General features: G+C 35.3%; 1 protein-coding gene across 2 annotated transcripts in view; it reads left to right on the top strand.

The window, feature by feature from the left end:
- Window positions 1–18,903, top strand: part of LOC129259401 (synaptotagmin-like protein 5) — a 53,435-nt gene that overhangs the window by 23,545 nt on the left and 10,987 nt on the right. For both annotated transcript variants that reach the window (XM_064098571.1, XM_064098570.1), the window contains exons 3-4: window positions 16,203–16,430; window positions 17,858–18,217. In XM_064098571.1, coding sequence (XP_063954641.1) covers window positions 16,203–16,430; window positions 17,858–18,217 — 588 coding nt within the window. The remainder of the gene's footprint in view (window positions 1–16,202; window positions 16,431–17,857; window positions 18,218–18,903) is intronic.

Genomic DNA, 18,903 nt, shown 5'->3' with positions numbered 1-18,903 from the left:
ATCAAAAAGCTCAAACTCTATACTTTCTTACAATGTCACTCTTGATATGTGGCATCTTTTAGATGGGTCAGCAGCCAGTTATTTCCATCAAGATGCAAGACGAGATTTCTGAAATTTCTGAGTAACATAAAATCCAGAGTTCTGATTGGCTGAATACTGTTTTCAAAACAAACAGGCGCGGGTAATTTGAAGAGATTACCACATGGTGAGTGTGACCTTGCAGAGGCCCAGTGTGGGGAACATTGGAATTTGCGTGGGTGTGTGGTCTGTATGACCAATCAGAGCGCAGTATTCTTGTTTTTGAGCTGCAAAATGTACTTGGCCTATAAAAAGCTGGCTGCTGACCCATCTAAAATACATCTTCTTATAAAAATTATATCATATTAAAGCTTAGATCTTCAGCTTTATCATGATTTAAAAATCATTTGTGCCCAAACAGAAATTAAGTGTGAAAGCAACAACTTTTGTTGCATGAAAAAAAATATTTTGTTTCATGTTTTAGATCAAAAGTTTTTCCTATATTACAACATTCTTTTAAAAATCCAAACACATGACCTAAAAGAATGATTCTTCTTCTTTACAAAGAAACTAAAAACATGAAATTTGGTCAATATTTAGAGCAGCAATGGCCGAATAAAAAGAGGTGTTTTGGTTCGCACCAAGCTCATTAACTATGCAAAAACCCTCTTGTCATGAATATCACTTGGATAAAAGAAGCTACTTTTTCAGGGCTTGCGGACTGACTGATCTCTTCTTTAAAGCTTTTGCAAAGACTCTGATCTAATGTAAACATCACATCAGAGTCCACGTGGCCTTGTCTGAGGGCCTCTCACCTTGCATCTTGAGTTTTACGTTCATTATGTCCATGTAACATTTACAGAAAACACATTCAGAAAACTGCAGCAATACTAAATGAGAAATAATATGTAATATAAAAATATATACTGTACAAATCATGAAGAAATATGAAATCAGTAATACTTTCAGGGGTAATATGAATGCTGAAATAACATTAATCAGCAGAATATTTCAAGTAATTGTAATTGCAGAGGTTTCTCTAAAATCTCTAATAGATAGAAAAAGAATCTGGAAGGGAGGAATTTATAATATAAATGTGAACTGAAATGAAATGCAAAATCAAATTTTACTACATGTAGGCCAACATGTATGGTGAGTGTCAAATTTTAATAAGAGAAAGTTTTTTTTAAGTATAAGGAATTTGGAAATTGTAAGTGATGCAATCATTCAAATTGAAGGAGTGGTCTTGCCCTTTAAGGTTGAAATTTAAGGCCCGATCTATGTAGGTTATGACAATAGTCGCCATTTTCCAGAGAGACTAAAAGAGGGAGCAAATATCAAAGTCCATATTCTCTTTTATGAAAACCCAATGAAGTCAATTTGAAGTATTTAATGTAATCATTTTGCACAGGTGGAATGTTAGCGAACAAACACTCAGAATTGAAAACAAATATCATTCTATTTGTTAAAAGGATAGACAGCATTCTTTAGAGATTATTGAAGTGTAACCTTTAAAAATTCCTTTTTAGATAAATGTTTTTGTACTGCCTCGATCGATCGTAGAAAATATCTGACCAAAGTGCTCACACAATCATGTCAAGATTTTTGACCTGCCAAAATGATCTTATACTGGAATCAAGCATTTATTGTGAAGTTATATTATCCTTTAGTGTCATTTTTGTCTCACCTGCATAGCAGAGTGAGACTATAGGCGCCGCTTTTCCGACGGCGGCGGCGACGGCGGCGGCGACGGCGGCGGCGGCGTCAACACCAAATCTTAACCTGAGGTTAAGTTTTTGAAATGACAGCATAACTTAGAAAGTATATGGACCTAGTTCATGAAACTTGGCCATAAGGTTAATCAAGTATTACTGAACATCCTGCCTGAGTTTCATGTCACATGACCAAGGTCAAAGGTCATTTAGGGTCAATGAACTTAGACCATGTTGGGGGAATCAACATCAAAATCTTAACCTAAGGTTAAGTTTTTGAAATGTCATCATAACTTAGAAAATATATGGACCTAGTTCATGAAACTTATACATAAGGTTAATCAAGTATCACTGAAAATCCTGCATGAGTTTCATGTCACATGACCAAGGTCAAAGGTCATTTAGGGTCAATGAACTTTGGCCGAATTGGGGGTATCTGTTGAATTACCATCATAACTTTGAAAGTTTATGGATCTGATTCATGAAACTTGGACATAATAGTAATCAAGTATTACTGAACATCCTGTGCAAGTTTCAGGTCACATGATCAAGGTCAAAGGTCATTTAGGGTCAATGAACTTTGGCCAAATTGGGGTATTTGTTGAATTACAGCCATAAATTTGAAAGTGTGTTGGTCTAGTTCATAAAACTTGGACATAATAGTAATCAAGTATCACTGAACATCCTGTGCGAGTTTCAGGTCACATGATCAAGGTCAAAGGTCATGTAAGGTCAAAGAACTTTGGCCACGTTGGGGGTATTTGTTGAATTGCCATCATATCTCTATAAGTGTATTGGTCTAGTTCATAAAACGTGGAAATAAGAGTAACCAAGTATCACTGAACATCTTGTGCGAGTTATAGTAGTTTTCAAAATCAGCACTGCTGCTATATTGAATCGCGTGATGCAGGTGAGACGGCCAGAGGCATTCCACTTGTTCAAATTTCTTTCTTCTAATCATAAATGTACATATATTTTGTTTTATTGATGTTTCAAGATTAGTCCTTGTTTTATAGTGTTTGGGCCTGGGATTTGTTATCAAGTTGAGGACCTCACTGGACATAATAAGCTTACAGCTTCCATGGGTCATTCTGTGCAAGCCTGTTGTTTTAGTGCTAAAGTACTGTATACATATGTTGTGACTTGCAAGATAAAACCAATCAGTCAGTCAACCAAGAATATTAAGTATTTTTGTATAGTGTAGGAACTACAATCCATTCATGGTCCATGTATTTAATATGGTCTATGAAATAATTTGAAATGAGATCACAACTGTTTAATACCAGTACTATATTCCTGCTGCATAAGAAATTTTATAAAACTTTCATATTCTTGTATCAGATGTTACAATGTACTAGTGCTTTCAGAGTAAAGATATTTTCATTCATTTTTCTCCCATATTTCTCCACCCCCACACCTTGTTTTTCCTAATAACCCTTTAGCATACTAGATTCCTTTCTTCACTACTATTATATTATTTTGTTTGTTGTCTGCCTTCATTTCATTTTAGCTTTACACCATTATTTTTCCCCTTATTCCTCATGAGGACTTACTCTTACAACCATTACCATGTCATTTCAATTAAAAACAAATGGGAATGACCCTTATAATAGCCATTCTCTGAAATTATTTATAGACTTTCACGATATACCTTTATTAAAGAATTGACCTACATGTACTAGGTCCATGATTAAAAGTAATGGCTAATTTCAAAATGTCATATTTTTTAGAGTTGAAACACACTTGGTTTTTAATTTTATAAGTAATTTGAAAATATTTTGCATGTAGGCCAAGTTCATTTCCAGTTGTAATTTTGTTCTCATACTCTCTTCCACGAAAACCTTCATAGTTTGCTCTGAAATTGTCATTTTTTCATCATAGTTTTTTTTTAACACACAACTACATGTACATGTAACTGCAAGACATTTTTTTCACACAAGTGTAAAGTGCCTATTATGATAATTTGGTAAGATGTTTTTCAACTATATACAGTATATTTACACAAAAACTGAGAGCAGATTTTAAATGAATTAATTGCATACAGTACAAGTACATGTATGCACCTTGCACCTACATGTAGTGTACATGTACGATGATATATCATAATCATAAACTCATTTCAATTTCTGTAAGATTTTTTTAAATAAACACATTTTCATGCTGCCTCCGCGAGAATGTGCAATACTGTACTCTAAAATTGATTTTTGAGGAAATTTCTCAAAGTTTTAGTCACTTGAGGGGGCTTGAGGAATAGCTAGTATGTAAATGTAGCTCCAGTATAAAAAGTACATGTATCCTTCCTCCTCTTTCCCTATACCAATCACCCCCCCCCCCCAATCTTTCCCAAATCATTCAATCGTTATCTATCTCCCCCGCTATTTGCTTTCTGAAATTCTAGCAAGCATTTTTCTAATAGTTTTTCAATGAATTTCAAATCGCTTCGAAATAAGAGGAAATAAAAATGTGAAGGTATGTCGTGGATGTCGGTGTTTTGGTTGTAGTTTTTAGCAGTGATTACATATTTTGTGCAATAATTAAAAAAGATTATGATGTTGAATTTGAGCTGATCTGAAAGCCTTAAATAGTTAGAGAGCTATCAATTAGTTTTGAGTTTGCATGCATTAAAATGGCTTCTTATTTTTTTACTTAGAAATAAAAACTTTCAAAAAAAAAAGTGTGTAGCAATGTTGTTGTTTCCATGAACTGTAACAAGAGGCTTAAAGTGTTACAAAATTGCCGCTTGGGACACTTTGTGAAAACACAATACGACACTTATGCTGTACATGTATTAGTGTAATAGTTTTGGATTGTCTGAATTGAATTTGCATGTTTTACTTTCAATTATGATGAAGATTATTTGTTTTCCAGGTACACGGTATGAAGAGCTGACATCATGCTCAATTCTTGTTCATTTTCTTGTCTAACCTTGACACGTGTACTACTGTATGTGTTTACTCTCTAAATTCAAGCATTTATGAATTATAATTGTAATAAAAAAGTTGGTTAGTTTTTCTTCTCTTTTCAGAAGTGTTGATTCCCTTGATAATCAAACATTGATGTTGACATAATGCATGCTCTATTGGTTCAATCACAAACCCCATTGTTAGTTTTCTGGTCTGCGAGATGTTGTTCTCATTCCTAGGTTATCATGTAAAATCGGAATAAATCGTTAAAAAAACTGTCATTGCTAAATTCTTTTTTTCGTTAGGCTGTAATCTGACTTCATACATGTATATCAGTCCTTTACTATCCCATTTGAAAGCAAAGCTGTATTTGAATTGAATAAAATACATGTTTTTTTTTTTTATCTCGAATATTCTTTCTTATCCCTTTGTTTTGTATTCCAATCGGGGCTTTCATATGATCATTGCTTTTAGTCAAATTTTCATGTACTCGTTCTCTGATTATCTGTGCATGCAAATACAATATTTAAATTAAAGTAATGATCAATCATTGCACCCCCCAAAAAAAAAGTTGGAAAAAAGACCAGAACATATACATACATTTATATCTATATGTATGAAAATAATTCTCTATTAAACTATACCATGCCCCTTTTTGTTGTCTCTTGTTTTTTATTTTTACCAAATGCCTCTGTAAATTTTACATCTTATTCATTTTATATGTTTGTGGGTTATTAGTATTGTTTAGTCTTAGTGTACATAAGTGCTTATTATTGTTGAAATTTTTGAAAAAGTCATTTTGTTGTACATCATTATTTTTTGCACTAGAATAGAACACATTTGTGTACTTGTCTAATTTGTTCTGTATATTACCATATGAGTATTATTTTTTGATAAAAATGCAGTAAAAGTGATTAAAAATTTATAACTCAGAACTTCTCCCTATCAGTTATTCTCTGGTCAGCGCCTGGCCCAGCCCATACCTGGGTGTGTGTTTCACAGAGATTTAAGTTTGATTTAGAGTTGCACTTAAATGCCGACGCGTACATGATATGCAATGCGCAATCTTATTGATCAATACGCAGTAATGCGCGTCCTCTTGGCATGATCTGACCAATGCGGTCATGCCTTTCATACCGCACGCAACCAGGCATTTACATGTAAGTGCCCCTTTAAGTCATTCTTATATCTTTGTGAAACACTCCCTGGGGTTAGTTTCATATAGATATAAAGATATATATGCTTAAAGCTCTAATGTGCACATAAAATTTGATTGCTAAAATTTTCCAATGATCAAGAGAGCATAGCTTGTCTGTCCTCTGACTGATGATATACTGCATGCAACTTGTAATTTGAAAGCAATTGTTTTAGACGACTTTGTGAAAAGAACTCCATGGTGCTTCTTTAAAGGGGAATCCAGCCTTGGCCATAAAATGTTGTGTTGTGAAGGAGAAAAATAAATTAAACAGAATGGTGAAAGTTTGAAAGAAATCGGAAAAGCAATAAGAAAGTTATAGCTGCTTTAAAATTGAGATCGCTAATACTATGTAGATTTCAAATTGGCAACTGGGTAAGTAAATTATGACAAGGGGCAAGGACAACTTCCCCATAGGCCATGTACTTTATTATCAGGGATTTGTGGTTTTCTCCTAAGTACCCATTCCCCTGGGGCAGTAATCTAAATATAACCCAGGTAGTATATTGTTTTATGTCCTCATGAAAGAAAATTATAATTTGAAATAAAACTTTTGGGAAAAATGACATTTTAGCCATAATATGTATTGGAGTACATGGAAGAGTAGTCCTTGCCTTACATCACTATGACATCCCATATGCGGCCAATTTGAAGTGTCCATGGGTATAGTGATTACCAATATTTACAACTTTTGAAAATTCATAACTTTATTGTTGTTTGTCCAATATTGTTCTAACTTTCACCTATCAACTTGTCTGATTTTTCTTTTCCTTCTAAAAACACGTTTTCATTTGGGTTGGATTCCCCTTTAAGCTGCGTTAAAATTTTGGCATGGACTATTTTGGTTCAAACCTTTCAGTAGTTCATTTTTCTTTTGCAATTTAAAGCTGGCCAGGCATGGACCAGCAATTTACTTTTAAATACAGTTCAATTTATTAGAAAAGAAAGCTTCTTTCTTCTACATGTATGGCTTCATTTGATTACTCAGTTTGTACATATTTCATTTTTATATATCATTGCTTGGCTGTACTGTCTCAAAATTTTAACATTTTGATTACAGCTCAGAATGAACTAGATTTTAGAGTTATAACATGGGTAGCAACCTTCTTTTGCCTGGAAAGAGTTCTTCACAGGTATCAGGAGACTGTTATCAGACGATATGAGACTACGAACATTGCTATATTATCAAAATACAGCCTTTTCTAAGCTGCTCTGAAAAGTTTAAAATTTTGAGATTTGCAGCCCAGCCATGATTTATATTCTTTAATGGGCAAGTCCACTCAACAAACAGATTATTTGAACAGTAACTTGAGAAAATTTATAAAAGCTTTAATAATGCTGATTATTTCACTATCAGATGTGAAAGTTATAATAATTCAAATTATCACTTCATTTTCAGAAAACATTTACAAGTATATGCACAGCCTCATGGTCAATAACATTTTGTTATGTGAAATAGGAAATACATGTATTTCATTTTTTTATTTTAATAAAACAAAATTTGACTTCTCTCTGAAGATATTGAATTTCACCGTTGTAACCTATTGTGATTTGATATTAAAATGTCTCCTTCTTGTCAAATCTGCAAAATATATGAAATATTGTATAATTCAAACAGATTCATTTTCGTCAGATTTAGAATAATTTATTTCAAATCTCTTTAAAAATACACAAAAATACAAATAAAATACTGATATACAACAGAATAGGTATTGGCAAAAAATGTAAATAACAGGCAAAGTTTGAAGTCTTTCTTCAATAATAAATATACTTCCAACCTTGATGAAAAAAAAATCAGCATCATTCTTGTTTGATTTTTCTCTTTTTATTCAAATCAGTATTTTCTTGGGGTGGACTTGCCACTTTATATACATGTACTTGTACCATGTTCTGTCGTGCATCTACATTTTCATCTTTTGCAGTACATTTTCTTATCACAATTCCAAAATGTATTCATTATCTGATTTTTTCCCCATTTCATGCTATTCATATTAAACAGGACCAATACAAGGTAACATGGTTTGCAGTCTTTATTCCTCATGTTTTCATAAGAATTTTATTCCTCATTTTATTTTTTATTTTTCACCCATTCCTTTAATCTTTTCTAATTCATTTTTGTCATGACTCTTGCTGTCCTTAGTTGTTAATTTATGTTAAGTAATTATGTTATATATTATATGTTATATAACATATTATATGCTATATAACATATTTTATGTTATATAATATATTATATGTTATCTTGTATATATATCTTATTATATAATACATGTATGTTATATAATAATGATTTGTTATTCAGTTTGTTGTGGTTTTCGCACAAGTTACAATATTCTCTGTTTGGAGCTGGAAGAAAGTCATACATTTATATGCTTTTCACACTGCGTTTCCTTAACCCCATACTATCCTTAACCCCGGACTATCCTTAACCCCATACTATCTTTTTTTCGATTCACACTGTCTTCCTTAACCCCATTATATTTGCTTAGCCGGGGTTAACGCCTTAATCCCGGGCAATCACACAGCTCATAAATATTGATGATTTTACCATACAGAGCTGGATTAACGTGCCATTTCGACTTCTGTGATTGGCTAATGCTCAGCCCCACTTTTGCTTAGCCCTGTTTCGTTTCACACTGCATCTCTTAGCACCGCAATTGGGGTGCTAGCACCACAATAAGCCGGCTAACCCTGCTCTTTTGCAGGGCCAGATAGTACCGTACTATTTACCGTGCTAGCCCACTTTGCTAAAACGTAGTGTGAAAACGAAGTGGGCTAAGCTTAACCTTGGGAAATTGGTGGGGCTTAGGCCCCCCCCCCCTTAGCCCCACCAATTTCCTGGGGTTAAGGGGGAAAAGGGCAGTGTGAAAAGCATTAAAGAATGTATGATAAACTCCCCAGCTTCCAAACCAACATATATAATGCACCTTGGGGATAAAGCACTATGTTTTCATATTTTGGGATTAAGTTGACTAATTCATATTGTTTATTAACTTAATGAATTAAGGAATGTAATGAGTGAGTTGATGTCACATTCCCACATTTCCTTTTTAAAAACAATTTGATCTGAGATCTATTCCTTTGTTTTTATACAAGTGTATTCATATCTCCTGTGTAACAAAATTGCAGTCAGCAATCATGAAGATTATTAACTTTTAATGATTTTAATTTGTAAGAATGGGAAATGATATCTCTTTCCTCATCACATTCATGAGAACATGCAGATAGCATGTAGGTAAATCTGTTTCACAAAAATGTGCCACAGACTCATTTTACCAAACTTTTAAATTTTTATTAAAGTGAAATATTTATCATTTTGCATGTTTAACTTTACTTCAAATACTTCTTTGAATTTTACAAAAAAATTATTGGATAACTTCAGTCATGGACAGTATACTGTAGGTTCATGCTTCAATCAATGGACGGTTTGAATTTGTTTTCATTTGTATACACTGCAAGCGCAAGCAATTTAGTTCTTATTCCCTGTTTGGTTTGATAAAGGGTGTTTTGGGAATTTATTTGTATAATGGGCAATTCCAGAACTTACGTACGTAAGTGTATGCTCGACCCCCATTGTTCTCTATCTTTATTCACTTCATTAAACTTGCCAAGTTTTGAAAGTTTTAGAGCAGTACACTGTCCAACAGAGACAGATAAGTCCAGGGGGCGGGCCATTTCATAAAGCTGTTCGTAAGTTATTAAGACTAAGAGTGATTTTTTGAACGACTGGTGATCCTTTCTTGTGGTATATTGTATACACACCATGTTCATTGGAAATGGTTTAACACGTCAGAAAGGTTCACCAGTTGTTTATAAAGTCGCTCTTAAAGGGGAATCCAACCCAAATAAAAACTTGTTTTTATAAGGAAAAGAAAAATCAGATAAGTTGATAGGTAAAAGTTTGAACAATATTGGACAAACAACAAGAAAGTTATGAATTTTTAAAAGTTGTAAATATTGGTAATCACTATACCCATGGAGACTTCAAATTGGCTGCATATGGGATGTCATAGTGATGTAAGGCAAGGACTACTCTTTCATGTACTCCAATACATATTATGGCTAAAATGTCATTTTTCCCAAAAGTTTTATTTCAAATTATATTTTTCTTTCATGAGGATATAAAACAATATACTACCTGGGTTGTATTTAGATTACTGCCCCAGGGGAATGGGTACTAATGAGAAAACCACAAATCCCTGATAATAAAGTACATGGCCTATGGGAAAGTTGTCCTTGCCCCTTGTCATAATTTACTTACCCAGTTGCCAATTTGAAATCTACATAGTATTAGTGATCTCAATTTTAAAGCAGCTATAACTTTCTTATTGCTTGTCCGATTTCTTTCAAACTTTCACCATTCTGTTTAATTTATTTTTCTCCTTCCCAACACAACATTTTATGGCCAAGGCTGGATTCCCCTTTAACTTACCAACAGCTTTACGAAAAACCCCCAGGAAGGTCTATATAGGTGGTTGGGGGTATATATTTTATGGAACTGGCTGTATGTGTTATTGTGAGTACATGTCAAATTCTTGTGTTATTTGTTTTGTTCTTTTTGTTTTGTAAAATTTGGAGTGCGTTTGGCTTATTGAGGTATTTGTTTTTGTAGTCTTGATGAGGTGGAGTAAGTTTGTATTGTTTTCATTCAAGATTGCATTTGATTTGGGTTTGGTGTAAAGATGGAAAGTATATTTTATAAAGAAGGCTAACAATTTTTTAGACCGGCTGTATAGAATTTTGTCGAATTATGTTCTTACTGGTGGTGGGGGGGGGGGGCTGCCTCAAGGAAACCTGAGACGAAAGTCTAAGGAACTGACTATAAAGAAACAGGTTTAATTCGGGGGGGGGGGGGGGCTACCCGTAATATGCACAATTGACTTGTCAAAGTTTCTTGGGTCGAAATGTTCATCAGTTTTACTGATGACCTTTTTTTTTTTTTGCTTGTCAAGTTTTCTAGGCGCATTCCCTGTTTATGTTTTGTTGTTGATAGATACTGTATCATTGGTCAGCCAAAGTAAACAAAACTTTTCCATAGGGAAGTGTACAGGCAGAGTCCTAACGTGGGGTATTGAGAACTGCAGTATATACTGTATCTGCATGCTTTAGTTCTGATCTGACAGTACATGCGATTTGGTCTTGTCAAATGCTCAATGCTTCACTGACTTTAAGTCAGTACAAAAGGGGCATTGAGAAAAGCATTTTGGAAGTACTGAAAAGGGAGACAGAGAGGACAAAAAGGGATGATCCTGTTAGGTAAGTTTTTTTTTTTTGGGGGGGGGGGTGAAGTTCTCTCTCTGCATGTTCATGAGAACATGCTTTCAACCATGTTGCCAAAATAATGAAAACATTCCGCAACTTTAATTTCTTATTCTGATTTTGATTTGAAACTTTCATTATTTGAATTACTTTGAATTTTAATCAAGTTTATTCAAGTCCTAATGATTTCATGCTGGTGCTGGAGAATCTCTTTAAAACATTTTCCTTTAAATCTGAAAATAGCCAAAAATGAAACCAGATACAGTTCTGCATACAAGCTACAAACTACAAGTACATAGTATAGTCAGGTGTTGTGGTCACATGTTGTACTTGCAGGCAAAGGTCATGTGATATTGGGTAAAGTTATACTGGCAACCAGCAAAATCATTACAAAATGTTATATCTTGCTGTCAGGTAGTCCTTTGCCAGTACTGTTAATTGTTAAATCAGTTGACTGAATAATGCATCCTTGTTTTGTTCTCTATGCGCGAAATAAAACAACCTCATGGTCATGGGGTATTTTCAGACTGCCTCAAAATTCGTCAGTTCCAGGTGTTTTCTGATTGGGAAATTATTTGCCCATATCTACCCTGATCAGAAAATACCAGGTAATTTTGGCAGTGTGAAAGCAAATTACATGTAATATCCCCAAAAGAAAATACCCGCTAAATAGTTGGTAATTTTCAAAATTACGAGAATTTTCGCGGGGATTTTTCCAAGGTGACAGATATTTTGGCAGTGTGAAAGCAAATTACGGGAACTTTCTTATAGCCTAGCATGTAGCTGGGTGCAGGCACTTAAGGTTGCTGCTGAGCTAGCGATTTTGAATCTCGCGCCTTGCCTGCTTATCGAACCATACTGCGCATGCTTGTAACTTTGAGAACTATCCCCGAAACGGTCTTCTTTGGGTCGGTTTGAATGTGGAAAATAATTTGGGTATTTTATAGCCTGAACAGGTTCTCATAATGTAACGGGTACTCTTGTGATGGAGGCATGACTCTGAATACACCTATGGATTGGTGAGGGGTGAAAGATAGGATATTTAAAATCGATTGGGATAATACACTAATGCGAAAAAGGGTTTCATTTTGATAAGAAGAGCAAAACTGTATGTTTCTGGTGATTTCTCGCTCTCAATTCCTTGGTTTGGGATAGGGTGCCCCCCCCCCCCAGGTTGTCAGCATTTCCATGCAAACTAAAATTCCTCAATTATAATGGTCTGGGTTTCTTTGCTTTACACTTGTTTTAAGCTTATGAAATATAAAGGAATTATGTGTAAATACAGGTGCACGATAATGTTAGTCCTATTTCTTTGATGAATGAAAAATAAGGAGTGGTTCAGAAGTTGTTTGGTCTTGTGTTTGAATAGTGATAGAAGCGAGTGCCCCTTTTTCTGAAATCATTCCTTTTCTTATAAATTCCCTGCCCCCCCCCCCCCCTCTAAGTTATGAGGGAGAGAGAGAGCAGGGGGGGGGTGGAGAGTCAGCAATATAGTATGAAAAGAAACAGGGGAGCAGATCAGATAAGAAATGAGAGTATTCACAGTAATAAACCATTCTACCTGTTGTGAAAAAAGAAAGAATCCTTTGTGTCTAAGCCAAGGAAATTTCGTTTTCCAGAAAATGTTAATTTAAATTCATGATGAATTTAAAAAAAAATACAATCAAAATGAAAATTGAAAAAAAAAGGTCAATTAGATTCTGTTTGACTCTCTTTGAGTTAGTCTTCCATATAAAGTCAATTATTGCTATAAGTGTTTTTGTGTTCGTTTTTTTTCTTAACTTTTTCCTTTATTTAAACTAAATCTTCATGTAATTTAGTTATACATAGTGTTTCCCCTTATTTTCCCCTTCCTATTCCCCTTTGTTGGTTGGGGATGGGATGGGAATTTTGCAGATATAAACTTGAAACATAGTTCTTAAAGCTTTTTTTTTCTTTCCAATATACACCTGTATATCGAAATCCAAATAAGATTGAAGTAGTGTTAGGGATACATCACTGAACCCTCACAATGTAAGGTATGCTTGTTAACTCTTTATCACACTTGAATAAATTTGTATACTGCTACATGTATCTTTGCTACTCTTTGTGATAGCAGAAGATATTAAATGTTTATCCTTAACAACAGGCTTACTTTTTTTTTTACTGTGGTTTGTGTAGAAAACTTTGAATAATGACAGAATTTCAATACGGTACTTTAAATTTCCATGCAATAGAAATGTATTCAAATTTTTTAATTGATTAGAAATTTAGTAGGCCTGATACTCCTGTTTTACTCATGGATTTTTTTTTACGACACAAGAGCTGATGCTTCCAATACAAATACGGTATCAAGCATGTTTCTTCTAAAAATGGAGTAATAATTCCTCTGAATTTTCACAAATAAGGTTGTTAGAAAGGATTTTGTCTTTATCAAACTAATGCACTGTGTTTTACTCTAAAAGTGGTCATAATTATACAACTATTTTTTACGTCGGTGAAAGCGCAGGCTTGCCTGGAAGTTTTGTATCTGCCTTTTACATGTATCTTCAGTAAACTCTCTAGTGCCTCCTTCAACTTTGTTATTAAATGCATGGAGCCTTTTTCCTATCATTTGCTTTGGAATTACAGTTGAAAGTTCACTTGGATTTTGTTGATTTCCTTTAAAACGAGAGAAAATTATTGAGAAGTGTACACTGACTAGTTATACCTCGGTCACATTTGCTCTACGGGGGCCGTACGTCGAGTTGAAAACAGCCGCTTTATTAATTATCTGTATACAAACCACCTATATGTAGCTGGTACAAAAATGTTAAAATGGCTGTTTTCGACTCGCCGTACGGCCGCCGTAGAGCAAATGTGACCAAGGTATTTAATATCGATACTTGAAACCATTAACAAAGAGAGAAGGAATCCTGGCTTATTCTGATAAATACCTGGCAACCATCTATTGCATTGTTGCCATCATACTCCATTCGATAACACTCTAAATATCAAAAGGTCAACTCTTTATCTTGAGAAATACCTATGTATTAATTGTTTACTGTGTAGTTAATCCACTTGGAAATTTGAAGAAGTTGGGTTTAAAGTGTATTTATTTTATAATATGGTTAAAAAAAATTGTTTTTGTTTTATGTTAATCCCTTTTCTGCATCGGTAGTGTTTCATGAAGTGTCATATATCGGTTTTATTCTGATTATTTGTTCTGAGCCAATCAGATGCAAGGATTTCAGTAGCCTGTAACAGTTGTCAGCAAAAAGCACTGCCTGACTTTTGTCATGAAGCCCTCCCCTGATTATCAATATACATGTATGCTTTGTGTTCAGTCCTGTAATTTTCAATTTGACATTGTTAACAGTGTTTACATGTATGTGTGTTTTACTCGTAATATCATATTTAACCTTTGAATTAGTTTATAAATTTGACTACCTTGTAATTGTCTTTACTTATGTTGGTGTATGGACCTTTCGTTTGTTTTTATTTTTAATCTTGGCATGCATGCATAATAATAGTTCACCCCTGAAAAATGTGTATTACTTGAATATGTAAAAAATATAAAGTAGATTACAATTAGTAAAGTTTTTGCTCAAGAATATACTCCTTTCTCTTTTCTTTGTAAAAATAGCTCAAAGAATGCTTCTGTGAGCACCTTTTTAATTTATGCACTCACATTTGTTGCATCTAAATTTCCATTTATTTTGCACACAAAAACTAGTAAATAACTGAATTACATACTTTGCAGTATAACACTTTTGCACTGGAGCAGATAATTTGCCTCTTTGTTTTAAAACTATTTATCAATATTTTAGCAATTTTATTTAAAATGCTGTGATTGTTTCTGTTGGAAATTTTCACAATTAACCAAACGCTATAAAACTCATCACATTTTTCGGAATCAGAAATCTTCTCACAACTCTATAAATCCCAGTGCTAAAAAATTTACAAAATAACTGATAGGTTGTTAATATGATTGCTGGGGCAGAGGAACCGCCCCCACTTTTTTCCATGAACATGTACAAAAATATGAAACATTACCATGAAATTGTGATTGTATCCCCCTTTCAAAATTATTCTGTGGCCCCCATCCTGTTATGAAATTTGGGATATCCGGTTTATAGTTCCTTTTCCTTAAAGAAGTTGGGCACCAGGTGGGTGTTTCATAAAGCTGTTCGTAAGTTAAGAACGACTTTAAGAACGACTGGTGATCCTCTCTTGTGGTGAATGGTATACACCAAAATATTCATTGGCGATGGTTCAACTCGTAAGAAAGGATCACCAGTCGTTCTTAAAGTCGCTCTTAACTTACAAACAGCTTTATGAAACGGCCCCCAGACTTGGCAGGTCTCTACTGGAAAGAACACAATGTCCCACAGTGTGTGCCACAGTGTGGAACACAATGTGAAATCATCTCCACACTGTTAAATTTCAGCACTTCCGCAATGTGAATCACATAGTCGACCATGTGGACACGCTGTGAACAGTCACACTGTCAAGGTGTCCACAGTATGAAAATATCTGTTAAATTTGAGCATTTTAACAGTATGAATAATATTTTCACATAGTCAACCATGTGAACACGCTGTGAACAGTCACACTTTTAAGGTGTCCACAGTGTGAAAATATCTTCACACTGTTCAATTTGAGCATTTTAACAGTGTAGATAATATTTTCACATAGTCCACTATGTGAACACACTGTGACCACAATGTGTGAATCACATATTCACATAGTCGACTGTGTGAACACGCTGTGAACAGTCACACTGTCGAGGTGTCCACAGTGTGAAAACATCTTCACATTTTCGAATTTGAGCATTCTAACAGTGTGAATAATATTTTCACATATGAACACACTGTGATCACACTGTGTGACACTGTGATCTTTCCAGCTGGGGTTTCTTACTTTATACTACTCTCCATATGAGAGTGTCAATGTCAAGCCAACTTTAGTGACCCCTCACTACAGGAACACTACCTGTTCATAAAAACTGCAATTTTGGTTTCCCTGAATGGCATTCCCAATTGAAGCATCTTTTAAAGGAACCAGTCCATAAGGACCAACTGCTTTATAAAGACCGCTTTTCTTCTCTCTCTTCGATGGTTGGTATAATTATTTTACTCAATGTTCCTTTTCTAGAAAACTGAAAACGGAACTCCACGAGCTGCGAAAGAAGTCCGCAGTCAAGGTCGACGATGACAGCTTAGATAGCGGGAAGAAGGTCTGTGCCAGATGTCGGGAACCGCTCGGTACAATATTCAACTCGGGAGAAGTCTGCCCGCGTTGCCAGCACAAGGTCTGCTCCAACTGTAAGGTCGTCCTTCCCAACAGCAAGAAATGGCTGTGTACAATCTGCAATAAACAATTGTAAGTTTGCTGTATTATTCAATGTCCTTGAAGGCCTGTCACATCGTTCGGTAGGAGCCTTGCAGATGAGTTGCCGCGGTGATTGCCCGCAACGAAGTTTTGAGCACGTTCAAAACTTTTCTGTGTGAAAATCAGACTTGTGTGCACTTCTGTTGGCAGCTGCGTGTGAGATGCGTGCCAGATACTGTCAATGCAGGCGACCTGCGTGCGACTTGCGGGTAGCAAAATTGTTGACCACAACTCACCCTCAAGTCTTGCACGGAACGATGTGACAGGTTCTTGTACAAGTATGTTGTCCTGTATAATTATGGTTTCATATTCACTTGGTTTGCAAGCAGATTCTACATTATTCAGATAGTTTAATTAAATTTGTATATTTATTTCCATTAGTATGTAAAGGTATAAATGCCAAGTTTATCAAGTCAAATATGAGAATAGTACACATAACACAAAAATAATAGATTAGGGAATACAATCAAAGCAACATTAGAAAAAGGTGAACCAATATCAGTGAGGCATGTTAGGTTAGATCATCAAATATCTACAATAATCATGATGATATACCAGTTTTGTAATTGATTGGATTTGATGGTAGTTGTCATAATGGTCAAGTTACAATAATTGTAACTCTTTAAAAAAACATGGGCCCTGGAAGCGATTTAGACAAATTAAAATCCTTGAAATTTTTTGTGTCAGTAGGATATCAGACAACAACAAACAATTGTCACTGGTTGCAGGAAATATTTTTATGCCAACTGGTAACAAAAGCAGCAGAACAATCCAACTACAAAAGGTTAGAGAAAAAAAGATATCAAAAATTTGCTCACAAAATGTTATTGCAAAATTTGACTCCTGGGGAATGTTTCAACATTTATCATCTGTCAAGATGTCAATTCGGACAACTTTCTTGTGTTTCGATTGTTCTGCTGCTTTTGTTGCTCGTCGGTATAAAAATGTTTCCTGCAACCTGTGACATTTTAAATTATTTGGCTAAAACATTTCCGGGGCCTGTTTCTTTTTACAGAGTTGTAATTATTGTAACTCTGCCATTATGGTAAACTGCCATGATAACATGGCTAAGCGACATACCAATCAAGGTTTTTATGGTAGTAATTTTATTGGTAAGATGGCCATAGTTGTCTTTCCCAAATGGGGCCCTGAACAAGCTTTGCAATAGAAAATGCCATTACAGTTGCCCTATCATCTGCAAACCTGCATGTCTTTTGATTAGGATGAATGACATGACTGAAATATTAAGAAGTCATTTATTATTTTGAAGTCATTATTTAAAAAACAAGTTTTTTAATTCCTGGGTGTTCCTCGCATTGAAGGTTTGCCCTTGATTACTAACACTGAAAATAAAGTATGAAGATGCATCATTCCGCAGAGATTTATTTTTTGTTTGATACATTTTTTTTCTGTTTTAGACAAATCCGACTAGAATCTGGAGAGGCCTTTGGCCCAAAGAGAGAAGGACAGCCAGGAGCCTATGGTACAGAACTTATAAAGATATCACTAGGACAAAGCAAGACTGTACTTGAACCAAACATTCAAGTCAACGGTGGTCCGCAGAGCCCTGCAGACTCGGGTTTCCACGGTCGAGGTAACAACGTACCGTCAGTAGGCGGGAGCACCACATTTGACGAGGACTACCCTAGTGATCTCAGCTACGAGCAGAGTATGGTCTCTGGCGTAGAGAGCATCGGACCTAGCGTCTCTCAGCGGGGCAGCATCGCACGCCACAGCCATGGAGCACCGATGAACCACGATGATAACACCATTGTAAGGTATGACTCGAGCACACCCAGTAGTCCGTGGCTATCGCCTCATTCCTCACGGCGCATGCCATCTGGCACCGACAGTACCTCCACACCCCCACTGTCAGAGGTTGAAGATGGCCATGCTCGGCGGTACCGGCGGAAGGTCCGTCGTGGTGGTGGCGGTGGTGGCGTAAGCTACTCCATGCCAAACTCGGTGCCCTCATCACCTATACTCTCATCTCATCGGCGTCATAGATCACATCATTACTCATCACATGGATCGCTTGCTTCAGGGTCGGGGTCACATTGGGGTCAAAGGTATAAAGGTCATGCATAGATTTATTCTCACTTTCTCCTTTTTGCTTGCTCTCTCCTTAAAAAAAACCCTAGCATAGGAAGCCTGTTAAAGCAAAAACTTGTCCTTGAAGTTGCATCTGAAAAAGGCATTTCTTTGCCTGCATGAAATTAGCATGACTCTACTAATCAATAGGAAACAGTGTATCCAAGTGTTTGCTCTTATTCAGAATATTAAGACAATATTTTTAAGCCAATTGCCTTGGCTGATGGTAAAACATGAATGGTTCTTGTAGCATTATGGTTCTAGGTTTCTAAATGAGCATTTCTTTTTTCAAAACAATATTTGATTGCACAAGCTTTTTGTTATTTCCGGAATACCTAAGAATGCCTAGAATCTCAATGCAAGAGACAAGGAT

The sequence above is a fragment of the Lytechinus pictus genome, chromosome 4 (assembly GCF_037042905.1).
Source record: "Lytechinus pictus isolate F3 Inbred chromosome 4, Lp3.0, whole genome shotgun sequence".
NCBI lineage: Eukaryota > Metazoa > Echinodermata > Echinoidea > Temnopleuroida > Toxopneustidae > Lytechinus > Lytechinus pictus.
Note: the sequence above shows the minus strand (reverse complement) of the source record. Positions and strands in the feature narration are given on the sequence as shown.